This window comes from Cyprinodon tularosa, unplaced genomic scaffold, assembly GCF_016077235.1.
Source record: "Cyprinodon tularosa strain WSP-4 unplaced genomic scaffold, ASM1607723v1 ctg98, whole genome shotgun sequence".
Taxonomy (NCBI): Eukaryota; Metazoa; Chordata; class Actinopteri; order Cyprinodontiformes; family Cyprinodontidae; genus Cyprinodon; species Cyprinodon tularosa.
In genome coordinates this window covers 1167282-1179334 of record NW_024039762.1, presented here as the reverse complement: position 1 = coordinate 1179334, position 12053 = coordinate 1167282, and the positions used below count along the sequence as shown (strand labels likewise).

General features: G+C 37.7%; 1 protein-coding gene across 1 annotated transcript in view; it reads left to right on the top strand.

The window, feature by feature from the left end:
- The window catches only part of prdm5 (PR domain containing 5), an 80281-nt gene that overhangs the window by 9988 nt on the left and 58240 nt on the right, over positions 1-12053 (top strand). The window contains exons 4-8 of the mRNA XM_038275774.1: positions 6089-6254; positions 6352-6529; positions 9170-9262; positions 9373-9494; positions 10175-10254. Of these exons, the coding sequence (XP_038131702.1) occupies positions 6089-6254; positions 6352-6529; positions 9170-9262; positions 9373-9494; positions 10175-10254 (639 nt within the window). The remainder of the gene's footprint in view (positions 1-6088; positions 6255-6351; positions 6530-9169; positions 9263-9372; positions 9495-10174; positions 10255-12053) is intronic.

Sequence of the window (12053 nt, the reverse complement as noted above, 5' to 3'; positions counted from 1 at the left end):
TCACTGTATTTGTATACTGTACACGTAATAGTTGCTAATTGTAAAAAAAAAAAAAAAAGTTTTCTATTTCGCGGATTTCACTTATCGCGGGTCATTTTCAGAACGTAACCCCCGCGATAAACGAGGGATCACTGTAATGCAGCTTTGGTTATTAACGCAACAGTTACTGCTGCTGCGTAACATCCACACTTGCACGAAGGCAGCCAGACACCCACTCACACATACTAGGTCTACAACGTCAGTCCGAGTGTTGTAAAACACCAACGTAAAACAATATAGAGGCAGACAGGCAGTTCTTCAAGAATGAATACATGAAGCTCAGCGGTGTGTAGGCATTCACTGCAAGTCTAGGTGGCATGTGGGCAATGAAACAGAATCATGTAATAGATGCAAAAACCCATCATGCACCGCAACATATTGTTGCAAAATAATCATTTTAATTTTATTCTAATTTAGTTTGTTGCAAGGATTTTACAGTTTGAAGAAATAGAAAATTATACCATATGCCAACCGTCACAAGGATGTGCATGACAAGGAAGGCCTTTATATATTGCATGAATCATTTAGATAGTTAACATTGTATTACTTCTTGAGCTCCTTGAGTTATTTAATGTCACAGGTAGGAGCTTCGGCTTGAGAGGGAAGTGTATGATTTAAGGAGGGCTGGCCCTCGCACGCTGAAATTAGGACCGGCCCACCGGGCAAATGCCTGGGATCACAGATTACCAGTCCTAGGCTGATCAGGATCAAAGAATACCTGGAGGTTCTTTCTAACCAGATAGTCAGCAGCACAGGATTACCACAGGGACAATACTCCCACCATTCCTTTTTACTCTGTACAAATACCCCTAACAGTACAAGACAGAGTCAACCTGCTGAACTAATAGGATGACTCTGCAGTTGGGTGCATCAGAGATGGACCAAAAGCTAAGCACAGGGAACCAGTGATCCGCTTTGTGGTGTGGAATCAATCCTCTGACCCTGAATGTAAACACAACATGGTAGATAATTGTAGATTTCAGAAGAAATGGCAACAAGTCGAATGTTAGACGAGGCAGACAGCACCGTGAGGATCATGATATCTCCAGACCATCGTGGCAGAACATGTGGAGATGGTGAAGGAGTACCTTGGTGTTCCCCTGTACAACAGACTGGTCTGGAGACGCAACTGTGTCATCGTAGACTAGAAGGGAAAGACCAGACTGAACTTCCTAAGGAAGCTAAGGTCTTTTGGAGTTTGCAGCAATATTCTGAATATTGTTTGTAAAACTGTTGTGGAGAGTTTGATCATCTGTTGGAGTATAAGCATCAAAGCAAATGACTTAAAGAAGCTTAACAAGCTGGCAGAGCATGTGAACGGAGCGGAGCGCCGCGCAATTCCCGCTCAGGAGGAAGTTTGCTCATCTGCTTCGCACTCACCTTAATTTTCCTGCTGCTCCGGTAAAATCGCTCCACGCACGCTCAAAATTTTTAGTAGAAGGCATTTTCTGACATATTTCCTTTATGTAATTATGCCAGGGCTCTGGGACAGACGGTGTTTGATTTAATGTTGTGACTGATAAATGTGTATTGTGTTATTATTGCTTTTTATTGTTCTTATTATGTGTATCGTCTTATTATTGGCTATGATTCTGAAGGTCAGTCGTTAAAGAGAAGGGATTGTCGTTAAAGAGGGGGGATTGACATGCTTACAATGGAACCAATCGAACCAAACGACCCACGGTTTCAATTTGCATGTTTCCAAGCAATACAAGGCCTTGTCTATATAAAGTCTCAAAGTCACTGTGGATCCAGACATTTGAATTGAGAAAGCTTCCTGGAGGGGAAGCGAAACGTCCAGTGGATTGTTTTTTTTTAAACCTTTACAGAATGACTATGACCTGGATGACTGAGAATCTTCATCAGCAACACCTTATGAGTTACTAAAATATTAAATCACCCTTTGAGATCATTAAAGTATTTTTAATTGAATGGAATTCAGACCTAAAGTGAACAAAAAGGACCAAAATCTGTTTGGAATGAGACCAACATTTTAAGGTGGTCTTGGTCGGGTTGCTTGGTCTGGACTAAGTTTTTCTAATTGCCATTAGCAGTTGCACTGATGATTCCAACTGAAGGCAAAAAAAACTCTGGTCTGTTTAAAGTAGACCAAATGTGGCAGGTGTGAATGCACCCTTAATGCTTCATAAGAGTACTGTTTGTGCGACAGCTATACTGTATGTTCTGTATTTTTATTTTTAACAAACTACATTATTTCCATTAGTTCCATTTTCTCCAACGTTAACACACTTAAAACCAGACTACATTAATCATGTGTGACATATTAATAGTTCAATAGAAAAAGAACGTAACCTTAATTACAGAACTTGGAGAATCTAATGTATTTATACAGCTTTTAAAAATGTGCTTGTCAGTTATTTATAGGCATAAAATGTATAGCGTGTTTAAAGGGATTGAGCAATAGCCCTTTTTCTATATAAAAAATCATGATTGTATGAACATTAAACAATGTAATACTGGGTTTCATTTCACTAGCTCAGTACCTAAGTTAATAATATGCTTTAAAAGGATGGAGCCATGCTTCCATATGGAAATAAAATAAGGAAAAATATCAAAAAGTTTCAATAATAAGATAAAGTTGAACGTTTCAGCAGTGTGAAATACGTCTTTTTGTTTGAGTGTTTTCCTATTTAACATTGATCAAGTTTTTTGGGTTTGACTAGGATTATAGGCATAAACCTTTTGCAGAGGTATCAAGTATCAAAGTACAAATACTTTGTTACTTTACTTAACTACAGATTTTGGCTATCTATACATTACTAGAGTAACTTTTTTTAGAAAACTTTTTACTTCTACTCTTTACATTTTGTTTGCAGTTATTTCTACTTTCTACTCCTTACATTTAAAAAAAGACTCGCTAGGTTTGTTTCATTTAAGCTCATTTTCATTATGGTCTGTTGGTATTTAAATACCACTAAAAACCATCAAAATAATTAGTTTCATCCAGACAGTTCATTTCTTTGTTGTTGGACTTGGTACTGAAGCAACATGTTGTTATCCACATACCAGAATAAATAGTTTTTCAAGATGATGCAGATTTAAATGGTTATAAAACTAAGAAAATTAAGTATAAGGAAGTTATCATGGAGAATTTTAGAAAAGTTTTTCTTTAATGAGGTAGTGCAGTAACCAGTATAAGGTTTAAAGCAGTTGTCCTTAACATTTCTTCTTCATTACTTTTATTTTCATACTTTAAGGAGTTTAAAAATGGGTACTTTAATACTTTTACTTGAGTAAAAAGCTTATGTTGATACTTTAACTTTTACAAAACTGTTTTAAACAGTGTGATTTATACTTCCATTTAACTAATAAACATTAATACTTTTGACATCTTTGCCCTTTTGCCATCATATAAAATCTAGGCTACATTCTCCACTGTCCACGGGAGCTTTCTAATCTAATCTAATGTGGATGAGCTTGTTTATCTTTTTGACCTACCTGTTAAACAGAATAGAAATAATGTACTATTTTCTTTTCACTACATATTTATGTGCTGGTTTGTCTCTTAAAACCTCTAACTGAAATCTGGTTGTCAAAGAACAAAGGGAAATAGTTTACATACTTTTGCTTAGCATTAAATATTTTAGTAACACAGAGAAAAGAGGTCATGTAACAAAGTGGCGTTAATGTAAAATGGAAAAAGACTGAAAAAGAAAGTCTGGAACCACAAATTGGATTGGTAGGAAATCAAACTTGACTGTTTTATTATGTCATTGTTTTCATAAAATAGATTTCATTTATTCCAGTTGCTTGTTGAAGGATGCTTACAGTTTGGTGTAACTACTTAACAAAACAGTTTGAGGCCAAATTCTCCTGTTGCCTAAAACTGGAACCATTATAATGTTTTATAAATGGGTGTAATTTGGGTGTAAAATTGGATACGAAGCAAAATTCCTTATCTTAATTTTGTATTCCTAAATGCCTGAGAAAACATATCTTTCATATGATTTTCTTGATAAATGATGTGTCAACAACAGTAGCCAGGCCCACAGGCTCCTAAGGAAATAGTATGAATTAAAAAGAAAAATATAAACACAATTTGTAAAGGGCCGCAAACCCACATACACAACCTTGTGAGCTTAGAGCTCTGGTCTCATAAACTTCACCTCTTGCTCTTCAGTGTAAGAAGACAAAAAAAAAAGATGGCTCTTGCATGATAAAAGCAAAATAGAGACAGAAGGGAAAGAATATGAACGCTTGGGTCTAAGGGCCAAGTTCCTGCCATTAATGCTGGAACACACAGTGTGATTGGTTGTTTAAAGGTCATGCATGCGAGTTAGATCTCTGCATTTCATCAACAATGACATTTATTGTTTAGTTTTCCTCCTCCTAATCGTTATTTATGTACATTTAGAATCCTGTAATTAAAACAAAATGACGTTTTGATTTTATTAACGTAACCTTTAAGGACAGGAAGGTAAATGAACACATTTTTAAGGTTATGCGCCTTTGACCTGTGGCCTCAATCAGGCTTTAACTGAGTGCTGGTGGGGTGTAATGGGCTCAGCCCCCAGAAAAGCTTCTAGATACTTAAGGGTCTCACTGTAAAAAAAAAAAAGAAGAAAAAAACAGTTGAAGATAGGGTCAAGCTGTTTTATTTTCACATGTTCTTTAGGATAGTGTGTTGGAAAAGAATGCATACTCTATGAACTTTGTCATTTTTCTCATATTACAACCACAAATTTGAAATCTGAGCTTTAATTGGACCATTTTTACAAATGTATATAAATTCTTTGTAGCTCTGGTCTGATTCATGTCTTACCCTGAAAGGGAACTTTCAACCTAAATTATTTTGTTGAATCAGCTTCCTTTCAGCATTGCTCTGTACAAAACTCAAACCATCTTTCCATAAGCACTTTTTATCAGCTGCTAAAAAAGAAAAAAAAAAAATAGCCCCACAGCATGATACTGCCAAAACCATGTTGAAGTGTCAAGTCTTAGTTTTAAAGTCGTAGGGAAGTCATATTTAAATGTGAAATCATTCTGGCTTAAACATGTATATGAATGTATTCTTTATCAGATGATATTGTCCCAAAAGTTAGAAAATTTATATTTTTTAAAATCCTGTATAAAAATCTGTCTTAAAATCTCATCGTTATCTCATGCAGGCCAGTTAGTTATATGTCAGTTTGTACATCTTAATTCGGCCAATCATATATCAACAGTTATCTGTCAATCAAATTTTTGGTCATAGCATCTTGATTCATATGTCGCAGCTAATATATGCAACGGTTAAAATAAGAAATAAGAATAATTTCCTTTCCCATTGAGTTCCGTCCCAGTGTTCACGGGGATGGACGTCTGTGTCCTCTGCATGCGTAGAGCTAACAGAACTGGCAGCGTTGCGAGGCAAGGGCTCAAACATGTACGGCTGGAAGCCTTCTACACCAAACCAAGCTTCTGCTGCCCTGGCATCCTCTTCCACAACATCTTCGTCCCCGCTTTCCGCCTCTAAATAAAAAATGCATGATGGAGGAGACTCATCCACGACCTCCAACACAAAACATTCCTCCTCTTGCATGTTTCTGCTGTCCATAGCGTTCCTTGACAGTATTGTTGCTAAGTGCTACTTGGTCTCAATGCAATTTCCCATTGGGAACCTACTAGCAATAAATTGCTAACTGCTTAGCAAAATGCTTCCGACAAACCGGCCACAACCAAAAATGCTTGCGAACCTCCCAACACATCAATCCCGCCCTCTTTATAAACGACCAATCACATTCACTTTATTTATTCGTGTAAAGTCGGGCACTACTCAGGAGAATTCGGAACTGCGACGGTTGGAAAAGCCGTTTCCCTATGACTTTAAGCTTCCTTACAACCTTCTCCCTGAATGCTGTGTTCCTCTGTCTTTATGATGCTCTCTGTACACTGATGTTCTCTTATAAACCTATGAGGCCACCTGTGGTTTTCTACAAAACAATGATTGCATTAGTAGCGAGTTTAACATATTATGCTATCTCATAAGATAAAATGAAATGTGCAGCATGGCAATAATAATGACTCTGTGTTTGTTTTTCTGGGTTAGGATGGAGAGAACATCTTCTACCTGGCTGTGGATGACATAGAGACAGATACAGAGCTTCTGATAGGCTACCTGGACAGTGACATGGAAGAAGAAGAGGAAGAGGAGGAGGAAGATGTAAAAGATGAAGATGAGAGCAGTAAAGAGGCCAAACATCTTGTAGAAATGGGTAAAGTGAAATCTTCAGAATCAGCTTATTAAACCACATTTTTGTTTTGGACAGTTTGAATGAGCTCTATGGGTATGCCTCCCCTCCCTCTGTGTAGAACTTGTCATAAAGAAGGAAGACCACCCCTGCCTGCTCTGTGAGAGCAGTTTTCCAAGCGAGGAGATCCTGGCCGCCCACCTGCAGAGTCTGCACCAGAGGCCCAGCACCGAGGAGAAGGAGTTCAAATGCAGGAACTGTGGCAAAAAGTTCCCCATCAAACAAGCTCTGCAGCGCCAGTGGGTTGATTAATGATTAGCAGCCTTTTCACTTGAGATTTGTTGAAAGAACTAAACAAAAAATAAGCATATTTGGTTGCAGCAGCATAATGATAGACTATAAAAAGAAACTAATTTTAATTTAGTTTTATTATTTCTTACATAAAACTATTACTTTTGATATTTCAGCACCTAGTCTTCCTCAGTATTTCACAGGGTTGGAGCCAACAGAAAGAGAGGGGTGTCTCTGTGCTTCTGAAAGACTCAAATAGACTCCTTTATTTTTCTAGCTTGGTCCTTTGGATCTTTATTATGCAAAAGCATCCTTGTATTTTAAAGAGTGTATGCGTTCTCTAACTAGGTCCCTGAAACCTTTAAAGCGGGGCATACACTGCGTGATTTTTTTGCCCTTTTCAGGGCGACTTTCCAGTCGTGCAAGAATTTTTTTGATTGGCCCGATTTTCTGCATGATCGTGCCTCGTGCGTCGTGTAGTATACACGAGAGGTTATCAGTCTCTCATGACCACCTCCCGATCAGACATATAGGATTTTCAGTCGACTGTCTTGGGCAAATCACTCAGTGGGCATGCACAAACAAAGATTCTTCTTCTTCTTCCTCTCAGATGAAGCATGGCGGGGGTGTGAGTGAAATGGAGTTCTTTCAGAACGTAGTAGCCACATTCGCTCAGCCATGTCTTTATCCAAATATGTCGTCGCCTTTTCTTCTTAGGGCTTTCAGCACAAAATTGCACATTTTGCCAAGGCAGCGCGTTTCACTCTAGTGACCTTTATATTCCACTTCTATTCATTTGGCTTCCGGATAGACGAGTTCGAGTAGCGCCATCTCACTGCGGATCTGAGTACATCTTGGTTTTTAGATGTACAGTGTGAGCAAGTAGATTGCATCACATTGTCGTGCTGCACAGTGTGAGAACATCCATCATGAGCTGTGAACTTAAGAGAGCTAAAAGAGAGAGGAGCCCAGATGCACACTTTACTTAACAGTGGTCTGAAGTACAAACCCAAACGCTCATATTTTATTTTCTAGCTTAAGTTAATGTTTGTTGTTATAAAAATTCATCTTTAGTCTCATCTGACCACACTGGAGTCACACGTTTTTTTGAACTTCACATGATCACCCAAGTAACTTAAGTACTTAACACCTACAGAATTGAATATAACTCTGTTTCAGATAACATTTGGTTGCACTTCAAATTAGTGTAAGATTTACTCTTTAGCCTGTGTCAAATTTTACTCTTATTAGTGTCAAAATCAAGAAGACTTCTGAGAGACTTACAGGTAAAGGCTAATTTATCTTCAGAAACCAGGTCGTCTGTGTGTGTGTTGCAATGATCGCAAATGTACCCCCACCCCCTCCGCATAAACTCTGGTGCACCTCTTCAAAATTGTAGGTGACCGTAGACAATCTACATCCGCTCTACACTATCCGTATTTCCTGTTATGTACCTTACAGGCTTATTTTGTTTGTATGACCGCCATTGTGGAAAACGACCACCTGGATCCCCGCTCTTTTTCACCATCATGTCCCTCCATTGTCGCCCAAACTTGCCCCCACTTCCTCACCACCTCGGCCGTATCTAGTCCAGCAGCTGGTTGGTGATTGTCCATCTTGCGTTGTGGTGTGGAATTACATAGTACAAACCACGCTTCAATATTGTGCATAAAACATAAATATCTGCTTCGGTAGTATAAGCAGCCCTTAATCGACACCATGAAGAGTAAATGTTATACTGCACCGTGGTCAGATTTTTCACTGACTGTTATCTCCAACATTTGAGTAGATTTATACTCTTTAGACTAAAATAGGATAAAATTTTGAGCACTTCATTTTTTTACTGTGTACATATAATCGGATGGTAATGCAATGTACGTATAATCTTTGCCATAGTTCTCTTATATTAAAACTTTAGAGATCCCTCTTGTGTGCTGATCAGATCAAGTAGTTAGGTTTGTTTTAAACTCTTTTATTGAGCTCGGTGTGTGGGTATGTCTAAACATTTCTTGTTCTTTTCTGAAGATCAGCGCTCGGTTCCCTTATTCAAATAACAATTTTCCAGCCCTTCTACACTTAGTAGATAGAACAAGGGAAAGAGGTCTCTATATCCCCTGGGAAATATCTATCCATGGATTACCAAAATAAAGTTTTTAGACACTTTTGTTTAAAAAAGTAGAAGATAGATTAGGAATAAAGCTTTACTAGTTTTTTTAGGGATCCAGATGAATATTTCATCACTGATAAAAAAAAAAAAAAAGTAAAACAAGGGACTTTCCTTTTAGTAAATTTATCGAAATTAAATTTAGGGTTTTCAAAAGTTAAATTATGATGCCTGATAAAAGAAAATTTGACTTAAAGGGACACCTTTACTATAGATGCCAAACATACAGATGGAGTAACAGTCAAAACAAAAACTTAATCCTGAATGCATTTGCTTTTTATTAATATCTTTTAAGCTGAGACAAAGCTTAAGCATGAGAACATATTAATGGTAACAACATTTCCAGTTTGATGGGGAAATCTGTATATGTAAGAATGATTTGGAATAACTCTAATCTGCCTTTGTTAGTTTATCTTATCTACTATAACGAGGATTTCTTTTTAACATAGTATCTGATTTGTTTAACATTTGGATTTCTCTGCAGTGTTTTGCATTGTTCTGAGACACTTGATCCATCAGGTGATTCTAAAGCTCACCAGTGCTCCCTTTGCCACAACACCTTCAGCTCAGAATCCAGGTAATGCATGTATTTTAATAAACAATGTCTTTACATTGTAAAAAACAATAATTTTATTCTCTTGTTAGTTGATTCCTCCATAATATTCCGCTCATATTTCTTGTCCACAGTTTCGAACAGCATAAGGAGGCATGCAAAGGAGATGCCAGGTTCATATGTAAAGCAGAAAGCTGTGGGAAAAGATTCAAAAGCAAGGACGCTTTGAAGAAACACAAAGGCAATGTGCACACAGGTGGGAATCTCCGTCTTTTCTTATTGCAGGGTCTTTCTCTTTGATGTTCACTGTCTCAAGCTCCTGATACATTCACAGCCCCATAAATTATCGTTTTGAAGGTTTTAATGTAATGAATGTGTTTGCCCATCAGCAGGCTGAGCATTCAAAGAACTGCACAAAACCGTACATGACCTCGATCAGTTAAAGCCGCTCCAATGTTAAGACTCATCTCTAATTACATGAACTCCATAATTGCTGACCTGTGTTTTCTGGGGCAGCTTACTCTGCCAGATAATTGAGCTTCCATAGCTATTTATGATGGGATGTAGGGCAGCGGGAATCTGCAAAAGCCTCAGATGTAAATCGAGTATCAAAGAGAGATTAAGATATTCATCTGAGAGGCTGATGGAGCTGAGAGCTGGGACTTCATGCTTTTCCAAAATGTGGTCAGGACAGGGAGAGGGTGTGTGAATGTGTGTGTGTGTGTCTGTGTGTGGGCAACGGGGGAAGTGGATCAGACACAACAGATGTTGATCTTGTAATTTAGATGGGGATAATGGCTCTCTTGGTCTGAAAACGGTGGGATTACTCTGCATATGATCATAAACTGGTAATATTTTTTACTGAGCAGTGCTTGTTCTCGAATTTGTTGCTACATTTGTTTATTCTGACAATTTCTTATGCTTTCTTTTTTTAAGGAAGTGCACGACGGAAGCTAACTTGCACCATATGCAACAGAAAATTTTCTTCTTCTCTAAATCTTCAAGAGCACAGAAAGGTAAGATGTTCTTAAACTCAGTGTCCTGCTAAAGTATTCAAATATTATCCTCTTTTTAGATATATTTTCAAAGTATTCAGCCCTCTTTACTCTGATACCCCTAAATAACATGCAGTTATACCAGTTTGTATCCAAGGATAAAATAAGAAACCATCCCACTGTGAAAAACGTGGGTTTTCTGGTGAAATTGACCTTTTTGGACTATTTGCAAAACTAACATTAGAGATCATCCTGAATCATGGTGGGAATGTAGAATGGGAAAACAAGGAACACTACAGGGCAGGTGTGGGTTTTTCAGGTGTGCAAGAGCACGACTCACAGTGTTGCTTTACAGTGTTGCCCTCCCCCAGCATCTGCAAACTTCAGAAAAAGCTAATTGAGAATCACGTTTCACTCACCTCCGCAGTTGGAAACCGTTTGGCTGAGTCTTCTTTTCTTTAAAGTGGAAATCAAACTGTCAACCAAACTTTATTTATGAAATTGTGTCTTACTATAATCAATAATTATATCACAAACGTGAAAAATATAAATGTATAAAAGAAATAACAGCATTGTTTATAATTTTTTACCATGTTGCAGAACTCTAAGCGGTTATGTCTCGGGGTGGGTTGGTTCTGTAGCTATCAGTTACCTTGGTAAATCCAGGCATACTGTACCTCACAGCCATAAAACACCTAAGATATAATGGAAGCTGAAGCTGAAAGGACAATCCAGTGTCTAGATCCCCCTTGCTAATGATTTCAAGCCCATTCGGCGCGTGACTCAATATATAAGTACTGTTAATAGTAAGACACAATCTCGTAAATGAAGTTAGATTAGTTGGACGTTTGATTACTGCTTTAAAAATAGCTTCAAATAATATTTTGTATATACTGTATAAAAACCCTAACCCGTTTTTTTTTTATTTTTAGAACATGGTGCGCAGGTTGGTCATGACGTGTGGTACGGATTTTTATTATAATTGACAACTGGTGCAGCTCTGAAGCATGACTTTGGCTCTGCTTTCTAAACATTTAAAAAAATTGCCTGTTGAATAATTTTGAATGAGTTTGTTAGAATTTGACCAGTTAGTGGAACATTGTACCAAATCGGGACGTCGGGTCACCCTCTGGTTGTGGACTCATGGCTTTGGAGTGTTAAGGGAAAGTGGTAGAATTTAAAGGGAGGATGGAGTTCACTTCATGATGCAAAAAAAAGGGGATTTTATCCCTTAAATCCTGCTAATTCCTGGTAGTTCCCAACCGTTTATAGTGCAGCATGTTCACGTAGGGCTGGGCGATAATTCAATAACGATATATATCGATCAATAGACGTGTGGCGCAATAGAAAAAAATAGGCTCGATAAAAGTTCGATAAAAAAAACGCAGTTTTCCTTCCTTCTCATAGTAGCCTATCATGTAGGTTTATGCTAGTCACTACTTCCTCCCAACCAATCGCAATCGCGGACCCAGGCACGCCGTCACAAAGCGCCGCCCTCTCAAACCACAACACAGAGCACATGAAGATGTCCCAGCAAGGAGAGGCGGAGGAAATTGTTTCAAAGAAGGGTTTTTGTAGTTCGGCAGTTTGGCAGTATTTCGTTGGCAGTTTGGCAATATTTTCCATTTATTTGTTATATTTATTTTGGTCACTTTAGTTTATTCTTTGTCAGTATTTAATAACATAACTCAGGTCTCTTAAGTTATTTTTCTTTAAAACAATTCTGTTATGGTTAAAAAAGTTGGTTAAATAAATATTTAATTGGAAGTCTGTGTTTGTGTTCTTTATTATAAATAAATCATTTAGCACTATCATAAAAA